Source organism: Globicephala melas, chromosome 7 (genome assembly GCF_963455315.2).
Source record: "Globicephala melas chromosome 7, mGloMel1.2, whole genome shotgun sequence".
Lineage (NCBI taxonomy): Eukaryota > Metazoa > Chordata > Mammalia > Artiodactyla > Delphinidae > Globicephala > Globicephala melas.
The window spans coordinates 14,559,168-14,571,087 of NC_083320.1; the positions used below are offsets into that span (position 1 = coordinate 14,559,168).

At 38.8% G+C, this 11,920-nt stretch overlaps 1 protein-coding gene across 1 annotated transcript; it reads left to right on the forward strand.

Annotated features, from left to right (window-relative positions):
• The first annotated feature begins 303 nt into the window (after positions 1–303).
• SCG2 (secretogranin II) lies at positions 304–5,937 on the forward strand. Its single transcript, XM_030852102.2, has 2 exons — positions 304–461; positions 3,650–5,937. The coding sequence occupies exon 2, from the start codon at positions 3,664–3,666 to the stop codon at positions 5,512–5,514; it is 1,851 nt and encodes a 616-aa protein (XP_030707962.2). The 5' UTR covers positions 304–461; positions 3,650–3,663; the 3' UTR covers positions 5,515–5,937.
• The last annotated feature ends 5,983 nt before the right edge of the window (positions 5,938–11,920 follow it).

Below are 11,920 nucleotides of genomic sequence, written 5' to 3' on the forward strand. Positions count from 1 at the left end.
ACTTTCTTATAACGACGATTACAACAGCAACAGCAACAGGAAACACTTATCACAAGCTATTAGAACATAGACGAGATTATATTGCAATTAGCCATGTCTACCTGATGGATTTTTCTTTCTAAGGGAAATCGTGCAAAGCATTTTATTTCAAGCCTCAAAGATTTTGATAAAAGAAAAAAAAGGAAACTGCAGTTTTTGCCACAAAAAGACAGGTGGCGTAAGCATGCAACTTTTTTTTTTTTTTTTTTTTAAGATATATAAAGTGCTTATTTTCTCTCTGAAGAAGCTCGCCTATGCTCGGGTTTGTGGCTGAGCCGGTGACGTCAGTGTGGCAGTGCAGTGTCAGGCGCGGCGGCCCCCTATAAGCCGAGGAGCTGTCCGGGTGCTGAAACGGTCCGAGCAGCTCACGCAGCGGGCCAGGAGGAACGTGCTGTGGACGTTCTCTGCCATATAAAAAAGAGGTAAGACTGCTTTTCCCTTTGATTTACTTGAAAGTTCTAAATTGCGTGTTCTCTCCTTAATTCTTAGCTAAGAAGAAAAAGACCGTTTGGCAAGCTTGTATCTATAGAATAGCTGAACAGCAACCTGCTGCTCATCAGCCAGTGTAAGGACACTATATATGTGTACATATATATGATTGAATCTGTGATTTATACCACTTGCTGTTAGGTATTTACTAACCATAGTGCTATTTACATAATCATATATAAGAAGCATGAAAAAGTTTAGGATATTTGTGTCAATACACATTATTAATGTAAAGTTAACCAAGCCTGATATTTTGTTTCTTTCCTTAATTTATTGTTTCTTCCCCTAAGAACCAGATACAAGGCCAAGGATATAATTTATATGCTTAATATTCTTAACAGTAGGTTTCCAATAATTCAAAGGCTTTTAAACATGTTAGTGATAGAAGTAACCAATTTTGGAATTAGGTTTTTTTCCCCCTTTGACATTTACCTTGCAAGAGCTCAAAGTTAACTAACTATATAAAATTATTTTCCCAATTGGTATACTCTGAAAAGGCTTACATTATTATTTCCTAGTTTTAGTCCTAGGAAGGTAAGATTAGAATGGGCTTCCTTGTTTATTCAGGGTGAAATATTATCTTGGGTTACAGGTTGGATATGACCATGGATTACAGAGAGATCATAATTTGGAATGTATGAGGAAACCATTGATAACTGTAAAAACTATTATTATTATGCTTTGGTTGAAAGAGGTTGTGTAATATTTTGCTAAATATTTTGAATGGGACAAGTGTTTCTTTTTTCTGCATCCTAACTAGTTGAATTGCTCAAATTTGATATATCCCACTGCATTTGTTAATGCTCTAGTCTAATTTCAATAGAAAAGACAGTTTAACTTACAAGGCTTTAGTTCAAACTCTATATAAAATATTAGAGCTGTTGAAACCACCTTCACTACTTAGATGAGCTGCTACCTGGGAAAGAAATCCCTTGAGTCTTACTCAAAGGCAATAACTATGTCATCCAAACTGAATCTGAATAAATGACCAAACAGTAGCTCTCGTTAGGCTGTGGTTTAAATAGCTGCATTGGGTATTTTGCCCCAACTCCACAGCGAAGCCCACCTACAAGATAATGATTTTAAAGACCAGCACATAACCATCTGTTAAAAATACTTCAGGATAATGGTCTCAAAGAAAATAAGTTCACTAAGATTCTTAAAACTACTAGTCCAAATGCCAATGTTGAAAATTGATTTCCAAATCTAAATTAATCCTGAAATAGTATAAAGAAGAATGCATAATGTACTTTTACTCAAACCTAAGAATTTATGAATACAATTTCCTTTAGTAAACATTGATTCATAGCAAATATTTTAGAAGTTTTCTCTGACATGCCTTTAAAGATTTTCCTTTCAGTAAATTAAGTAGTCAAGTTAATGGGGATCTTTTAAATAAATGTATATATTTACTAACTAATTTTAATAATCATTTTAAGAAATAAATATGTGCTAAAGAAATTTCTGTAATTACAACTTTTTTTAGGTTCTAAAAACTGAGAACATTATTTAAATACCAATATAATCTAGTGAACAATGATATTTTCTACAATTGATGTCTAAGCTAGTAGATAATTGTACCTACATAACTTAGCTTATATATCACAAAACCATAATTCAGGTAAAATATCATGAACAAACATAAAATTCTTTTACATTTACTTTATTTGTAACAAAAATTGCAACCTAAACCTATTAAAATAGGTTTAAATGCTATCAATGCCAAATGTAATATATGTAAAAACTAATCCTTTTGCTAATTCATACATGAGACTATCAGGGCTTGGAGAAAAAAAATGAATGAAAAATTTTAAGTAGGAAGAATTCAACACATTGTCTGTATTTATCTAAATTGGGAGTTTCATAGTGGTTATTTTAAGATTTTCTAACAGTATAAGTCATTTAAGATTTCATAGGTCCACACCCAAATAGACACAGACATAAGTCAAGCTGAATCTGAACGCTCACAAGTTCAGAAATAGACTGGTTAAGAAAGCTTATGTTCTCTCTGTAGCATCTGTTATTATTTACTATACACTCTTGAGGGCTGAGGAAAAATATAACCATGATTGCATTTTACAAGACAGTCACAATAAAATTATTAGAAGAAATATGGAGTGCAGATATTTTAAAACAGTTTATATTTTAGTACATTTACACTGAAATAAACTTCACTGGATATCATGGATTTATTATTTTTTGTAACTCTGGCTATTGTGCTTGTGTGTCCTTACAATACCCTGGAGTGTTATTACATGTCAATCAAGATGAGTAATTATAAAATACCGACTTCTAATTTAAATATTTTGGAATTCAATGGGTAAATAAATACTGCTTTGGGAATATTTAAAGAAAAACTTCATTAGGTTTACTTACTAGCTGGGACTTGAGAAGACCCATATTCTGGAGGTCATTAAGGTATAGACCTTCCAAAATTAATAGTATGATTTAGTGGCAGAGTGAGAACAAGTTATTTCTGAAAATGTATGTGAATGGAACTCATCCACAAGATAATTCAGTATGATTAACATTAACATGGTGTATCACTTCATCATATATAGTAATGTCACTGCTGCTTTCTGTGTTTCTACAACAAATTAGATGGACAATTCAGGAACTAAATCACATGGTTTTTGATAAGGAGATAACTCTGTGTGTGTGTGTGTGTGTGTGTGTGTGTGTGTACATGCATGTTTTAAATTAAGCCAGCTAATTTTTTTGCCAGTGATTTCAGAAGGAATGCTGTACAAGATAACTAAAACTCATCTTGGAAAGTCTTTATTTAACAGGAACAATGCATACTACAAAACAAACAACACGTTTTATAAATTAAAAAATAAAATTTGAGAAACTTCCTATCAGTGTTTTTGCTATTATTTTAACCAAGAGAATGGCATACAAATTTGATGCAAATGGCTAACAATTTTGCTAAAGATTCCTGTGGTTAGCTTGTGAGGATTGTGTAGGAAATATTTATAGATTTTAAAAAGAGTCATCCTAAATTAATGTGGAATAATCTCTACTATGGTTTCTTTTTCCCCTCAATGGTCAATAACCTCTTTTGCTATAGCGTCTATTAGTCTGTTTCATTTGTGTTAACTCATGTTTTCTGTGCTTTAAGGAAATCTTTCAAACATGGCAGAAGCTAAGACTCACTGGCTTGGAGCAGCCCTGTCTCTCATCTCTTTAATTTTCCTCCTCTCTGAGGCTGAAGCAGCTTCATTTCAGAGAAACAAGCTGCTTCAGAAGGAACCAGATATCAGATTGGAAAACGTCCAAAGGTTTCCCAGTCCTGAAATGATCAGGGCTTTGGAGTACATAGAAAAGCTCCGACAACAAGCTCACAAAGAAGAAAGCAGCCTAGACTACAATCCCTACCAAGGTGTCTCTGTTCCCCTTCAGCAAAAAGAAAATGGTGACTTGCCAGAAAGTTCAAGGGATTCCCTGAGTGAAGATGAGTGGATGAAGATAATACTTGAAGCTTTGAGACAGGCTGAAAATGAGCCCCCGTCTGCACCAAAAGAAAACAAGCCGTATACCTTGAATTCAGAAAAGAACTTTCCAGTGAACATGCCTGATGATTATGAGACTCAACAGTGGCCGGAGAGAAAGCTCAAGCACATGAGATTCCCTCCTACATATGAAGAGAATTCCAGGGACAACCCCTTTAAACGCACAAATGAAATAGTAGAGGAACAATACACTCCTCAAAGCCTTGCTACGTTGGAATCTGTCTTCCAAGAGCTGGGGAAACTGATGGGACCAAACAACCAGAAGCGTGAGAGGGTTGACGAGGAGCAAAAACTTTACACAGATGATGAAGATGATATCTACAAGGCTAATAACATTGCCTATGAAGACGTGGTTGGGGGAGAAGATTGGAACCCAGTAGAGGAAAAAATAGAGAGTCAAACCCAGGAAGAGGTAAGAGACAGCAAAGAGAATACAGAAAAAAATGAACAAATCAATGATGAAATGAAGCGTTCAGGGCAGCTGGGCCTCCAGGATGAAGATTTCCAGAAAGAGAGTAAAGACCAACTCTCAGATGATGTCTCCAAAGTAATTGCCTATCTGAAAAGGTTAGTGAATGTTGCGGGAAGTGGGAGGTCACAGAATGGGGAAAACGGGGAAAGAGCAACCAGGCTTTTTGAGAAACCACTTGATTCTCAATCTATTTATCAGCTGATTGAAATCTCAAGGAATTTACAAATACCCCCTGAAGACTTAATTGACATGCTCAAAACTGGAGAGAAGCCAAATGTATCAGTGGAACCAGAGCAGGAGCTTGAAATTCCCCTTGACCCTGAAGACATCTCAGAGGTTGACTTAGACCATCCAGATCTGTTCCAAAATAAGATGTTCTCCAAGAATGGCTACCCCAAAACACCTGGTCGTGCTGTGGCAGAGGCTCTACCAGATGGGCTCAGTGTTGAGGACATTTTAAATCTTTTAGGGATGGAAAATGCAGCAAATCAAAAGCCTCCATATTTTCCCAATCAGTATAACCGAGAGAAGGTTCTGTCAAGACTCCCCTATGGTCCTGGAAGGTCTAAAGCAAACCAACTTCCCAAAGCTGTCTGGATGCCAGATGTTGGAAACAGACAAATGGCATATGAAAAGCTGAATGACAAGGATCAAGAATTAGGAGAATACTTGGCCAAGATGCTAGTTAAATATCCTGAGATCATGAATTCAAACCAAGTGAAGCGAGTTCCTAGTCAAGGCTCATCTGAAGATGATCTACAGGAAGAGAACCAAATCGAGCAGGCCCTCAAAGAGAGTTTGAATCAACACAGCTCTCAGGAGACTGACAAACTGGCCTTGGTAAGCAAAAGGCTCCCTGTGGGGTCCCCGAAGAGTGACGATATCCCCAACAGACAGTACTTGGATGAAGATCTGTTAATGAAAGTGCTGGAATACCTCAACCAAGAAAAGGCAGAAAAGGGAAGGGAGCATATTGCTAAGAGAGCAATGGAAAATATGTAAGCAGCTTTCATTAATTGCCCTACTTTCACCCCTCCCACCCCAAGCAAACACCAACATTTCTCTTTAGTGTGTTGACTTCTATCTTGTTAACACTGTTATACCTTTAAATGATGTACAGGCAGGTGATTCCATTTCACTGGGGTGTCTACTTCACTAGCTCTGAGCTGTTCTCATGTATGGATATGTGTAAATGTTATGACTTCTGAATAAAAATACTAATCATATCCCTTATTCAAGAAAGATATCTATGATAGTGTTTAATAGTGTATCTAATGGCTGTGGCATTGTTGATGCTCACATATGACAAAGAGTGTCCTATAATTCTCTTGAAAGTTTTTAATACTTATTGAATTATTTTGTTACTGTCTGTAGTGTTTTGTGGAGTATTGGAGCAAAAAACAAATAAAGCATTATAAATATATAGTTTTATTTATAAGGCCTTTTCTATTGTGTGTTTTGTTGTTGATTAATAAATGTTATTTCTGGACAACTGTGGGTTATTCATTCTGGAAAACCAGAGACGGTGACTATGGAGCAAGCAGTATGGAGCTAAAAGAGAAAAGCATCACCTTCCACAGTCTATCCAGGTAAGAAATAAGGAATTTAAACATATGACCATACTGCACATTTGTAGAATGCAACATCCTCTAGCAGCCCACTACCTAACGCTTGCCTGTAGTTTTTCTCATATTTATGATTATGGAATAAGACTTTTGGTATCATATTTGTACCTTTTACCCTTGATTTATATAAATGCAAACATTTAAGTCTTCCATAACCAGCACTGAAAAAGAAGAGATGTGTACGGGGCGGTCAGAAACAGTTATAGCAATCTATTATATTGGAAGCAATCTACCTATTCTCAGGTCACCCTGGTCCCCAGAAGACAAGGCTGCTACTATTTTGTATGGTTTGAGAGGGGCCAAAGGATCCCCAAACTGACTGTCAGGTAAGTGAATGGCTTAGGCACAGTGGGAACACCTCAGCTGCCCTCTCTCTTGTCCACGTGTTAGAGAGAATCCTGAGTGGGCTAAGCAGTACATAATTGTTATGATGTGCATCACTTCAGGGGTAGATGTTATCAGCATCCTGATATATCAACAGGGAATCAACAACAACAGCAGCAAGAAAATATATAGAGCAACAAAGCAACAGTGGTCGTAAAAAACCGAGGAAATAAATCAGAGTTACTATTTACTGAATATTTATTTTGCACCAGGCACGATACTAAACACTTTATCTCATTAAGTTTGTACTGTATCACTGTCAAGGATCACTTATTATCACTCTTTTACATCAGAAAAAGCAAAACTCAGAAAATTTAAATAACTTCCCCCAAGTCACCCAATATTATAAATTGCCAAAGCCTGTGTTCTTAACCACTTCACTACACTGCCTCTCTGGGGAGGGCCGTTTCAGCTGAGGGATGGGGCATTGGATGTGGGGTGGTGGGAGGCTTATGTAGTTTCAGTATGGGTCACTTCCAAGGGAGGCCAGTTGTGTGTGTGTGTGTGTGTGTGTGTGTGTGTGTGTGTGTGTGTGTGTGTGATAGGTGGGGGGGAGGGACAATCCTGGAATGATTAAAAGGCAATGAGAAGGCCGTGCACACCTTGGGGAAAACACTAATTGTAGGGTTTCCTATTTTGTAATTTGCCCAGACTCTTTTCTGTCCAATTATCATACACTTTCATGGAATTCTAGAATCTATAATCTAAGACCTTAGAGGGGAATTGTCTCTACAGTGTTTCTAATAAGTGGTTTTTACTCAAATACCTCATGGGGCAGTACTATGAATTTAAGATTATGGAGAGATCCAGGATATTTGTGCAGCTTAAAGTCTAAGTACATATTTATATGCCTTGCTTTGCAGATGTTCACATACACCACCTGCCCATTACATTTTCTCTTTGATTTTCTGTTTCATGCAGCCAGCCACTCCTAGTAACCTAAATCAGTCACATGACTCTCTCCATGCTTGCCCTAAGCAAAATGAGACCTTGGCACATGTCCACCCAACAGTGACATGTGATGTGTGAATGTTCTTCACTGTGATGTGTGAATGTTCTACGGGGAGGTTAGAAAACGAGAGCAAGTTAATTGACACAACACAGCTGATGAGGCCCCAGGCTAGGATTTACACACACACATTAGTGGGCTGGCAAACCCTGCACTCATTCTGCTACACTGTGCTGCTTTTTCTCAAAGTCTCAGTTACAGTTGAAATTCCCTGATTCTCTAACAGTGACATTTCTGGCATCAGGATTGGCAGTTGGGGAAATATATTAATTTGGGATATATATTCTTTACCTGACTTCTCTCAGACACTAGTCAGCAAGCATCTTTGCCTTTTTGCAGCATCACCATATACCCAGCTATTGAGTCATCAGATTTATTTATTTCTGATCTAAAGGTATTTTTTCGTAAGTGTTTTAGTACATTGCTTACTAGCATAAGAAATTAAGCTCTAAGTATCATTCAAGGATGTGGATGACAAACTAGTTGGGATTAGGGCAACACTGCCCTTTTCCCTGGCAAGAAGACTCCTTCAGCAGAAGTCAGGAAGTAGCTTGAGCCCTCCTCACAAATGCCCCCTACAGGCCACCGTTGGAAGGGTGCACTATGACTGTACCCCTTTGTAGGAGTCCATGCCTTGACAGGAGTCAGATGGCCTAGCACTCTGTATGCTTTTGGCAAGACCACAACCTACCAACCCTTCCCTTCCTTCCAGCCTCTTGACCCTACCTATTTTGGGGACAGTTAGGACTAAGCTGATGGTGCCCTTTATAAAAAGCCTTCCAAGTCATCCCTCATTTCCCATATTGACACCTCCAAACTTTGTATATCACTTCTTTGGACCCCAATTCCCACTCTGTCCCATATCCTATATCTTTTTTCATTTGTCTTTGATACTCAAGGTCAGTCATCAGCAAAATCCCCTGCATCCTCAAACTCTTCTGTGAATGTTTTTTTTAACCTTCTTTCTCTGGGGAAAACCTACCTCTCCTCTGAGTTTCCTGTTTCCCCTGAAACTCTCTTTTTCCTCTTTGCTGCTTACAGTACATCTTCTCTCTTCCATAAAAACATCCGACTTTGAATCTCATGCCATCACTTACTACCCACCCTTTACTCCCCACTGTTGCAGACATCTACTGCCCCAGGTCACTTACCCTTATGCATTAAATATAGGTCCTGATCACTGTCACTTTTTCTAGCACTGCTACTGTGTTCATACTTGTTGTTTTCAATATTCATAAAGATGATCTTTCCAATATTTTCCAGGCTCCATCCTCCATCAGCTATTCACTTGCATGTTATGTCCTTGCTCTTTTCCTTACTAATAACTGCAATGTATCCTAAAACTGAATTCCAAACATTTTACTCTAACAACCACCTTCTATATTTCCATGGTACTGCCTCTAGTACCTTAATACCAGTAATCCCCCACACCCACTAAAAATGTAACCTATGGATCCTACCATCTTTCCACTCTCTCTTATCCCCTTTATTCTTCACCACCCACGTTGCCAAGTTTAAATTTCATGGTTCATCATTATAGTCATTCCTTTGTAAACATTAACTCCCTTCTGTCTCTTGTGTTTCATTGTAACTTCTTTGCTAAACAAGAATTCTAGTAAAGTCCAATTCTCCACCCACTCTTACCTTCTCTCCTACAACTGCATGATCTGGCTCTGAGTTTCCTAGTACTCTCTTCATTACTCTCTTTTCTGCCTGCACTGGCTTTCTCACTGTTCCTTGAATATGCCTCAAGAGTTTTGCAATTGCTGTTTCCTCCTTCAGAAGTGCTATTTCCCCAAATATCTACATGGTTTTCCCTCTTACTTCCTTCAAGTTTTCTGTACAAATATTGACTTCTTGATGCCACTCTTTCTAAAATTTCAACTCCTACACACTTTTCCTGTCTCCATTCATTGCCTGATTTTTTATCCTTAGCACTTTTATCTAACATTCTTAATTTTCACTTTTATTTTTTTTTATTGTCTACTCCTCCACCACTAGCATGTAATCTCCCTGAGGGTAGGTATTGTTTGTTTTATTCATTGTGGTATCTCTAGCTTCCTAGAACAGTTACTGGAATATAAAAAATGTACAGAAAATAGATATTGACCAAATGAATGAATTGAGAATGAAGAAATAAGGGAGAAAAGATAGGAGAGAAGGAAGAATGGAACTTGACTTTAAATTTAGAATAGTGGGACTAGGAACCAAGATGGCAGAGTAGAAGGACTTGCTCTCACTTCCACTTGTGAGAACACCAGAATCACAACTAGCTGTTGGACAATCATTGACAGGAAGACACTGGAACTCACCAAAAAAGATACCCCACATCCAAAAACAAAGGAGAAGCCACAATGAGATGGTAGGATTGGTGCAATCACAGTAAAATCAAACCTCATAACTGCTGGGTGGGTGACTCACAGATGGGAGAACACTTATACCACAGAAGTCCACCCACTGGAATGAAGGTGCTGAGCCCCACAACAGGCTTCCCAACCTGGAGGTCTGGCAACAGGAGGAAGAATTTCTAGAGAATCAGACTTTGAAGCCTGGTGGGATTTGATTGCAGGACTTCAACAGGACTGGAGAAAACAGAGACTCCACTCTTGGACGGCACCCACATAGTAGTATGCACATTGGGACCCAGCGGAAGGAGCAGTGACCCCAGGGGAGACTGAACCAGACCTACCTGCTAGTGTTGGAAGGTCTCTTGCAGAGGTGAGGGATGGCTGTGTCTCACTATGAGGACAAGGACACTGGCAGCAGAAGTTCTGGGAAATACTCCTTGGCATGAGCCCTCGCAGAGTCTGTCATTAGACCCAACAAAGAGCCCAAGTAGACTCCAGTGTTGGGTTACCTCAGGCCACACAACCGACAGGGAAGGAACCCAGCCCCACCCATCAGCAGTCAAGTGGATTAAAGTTTTACTGAGCACAACCCAACAGAGCAACAGTCAGCTCTACCCACCACCAGTCCCTCCCATTAGGAAACTTACACAAGCCTCTTAGAGAGCCTCATCCACCAGAGGGCAGATAGCAGAAGCAAGAAGAACTACAATCCTGCAGCTGGTGGAACAAAAACCACATTCACGGAAAGACAGACAAGACGAAATGGCAGAGGGCTATGTACCAGATGAAGGAACAAGATAAAACCCCAGAAAAACAATAAAATGAAGTGGAGATAGGCAACCTCCCAGAAAAAGAATTCAGAATAATGATAGTGAAGATGATCCAGGACCTCAGAAAAAGAATGGAGGCAAAGATCGAGAAGATGCAAGAAATGTTTAACAAAGACCTAGAAGAATTAAAGAACAAACAAACAGAGATGAGCGATACAATAATTGAAATGAAAACTACACTAGAAGGAATCAATAGCAGAATAACTGAGGCAGAAGAACGGATAAGTGACCTGGAAGACAGAATGGTGGAATTCACTGCTGCAGAACAGAATAAAGAAAAAAGAATGAAAAGAAATGAAGACAGCCTAAGAGACCTCTGGGACAACATTAAACAGAACAATATTCACATTGTAGGGGTCCCAGAAGGAGAAGAGGGAGAGAAAGGATGAGAGAAAATATTTGAAGAGGTTATACTCGAAAATTTCCCTAGCATGGGAAAAGAAATCGCCACCCAAGTCCAGGAAGTGCAGTGAGTCACATACAGGATAAACCCAAGGAGAAACACAATGAGACACATAGTAATCAAATTGGAAAAATTAAAGACAAAGAAAAATTATTGAAAGCAGCAAGGAAAAAAATGACAAATAACATGCAAGAGAACTCCCATAAGTTAACAGCTGATTTCTCAGCAAAAAAGCTACAAGCCAGAAGAGAGTGGCATGATATAATTAAAGTGATGAAAGGGAAGAAACTACAACCAAGATTACTCTACCCAGCAAGGATCTCATTCAGATTTGATGGAGAAATCAAAAGCTTTACAGACAAGTAAAAGCTAAGAGAATTCAGCACCAACAAATTAGCTCTATAACAAATGTTAAAGGAACTTCTCTAAGTGGGAACCACAAGAGAAGAAAAAGACCTACAAAAACAAACCCAAAACAATTAAGAAAATGGTCATAGGAACACACATATTGATAATTACCTTAAACGTGAATGGATTAAATGCTCCAAGTAAAAGACATAGGCTTGCTGAATGGATACAAAAACAAGACCCAGGGCTTCCCTGGTGGCACAGTGGTTGAGAGTCTGCCTACCGATGCAGGGGACAAGGGTTTGTGCCCAGGTCCGGGAAGATCCCACATGCCACGGAGTGGCTGGGCCCGTGAGCCATGGCCACTGAGCCTCTGCATCCGGAGCCTGTGCTCTGCAATGGGAGAGGTCACAACAGTGAGAGACCCGCGTACTGCAAAAAAAAAAAAAAAGAAATGAAGT

Coding starts and splice junctions, on each gene's coding strand:
- SCG2 (XM_030852102.2), top strand. CDS start 3,664: ATGGCAGAAGCTAAGACTCACTGGCTTGGAGCAGCCCTGTCTCTCATC.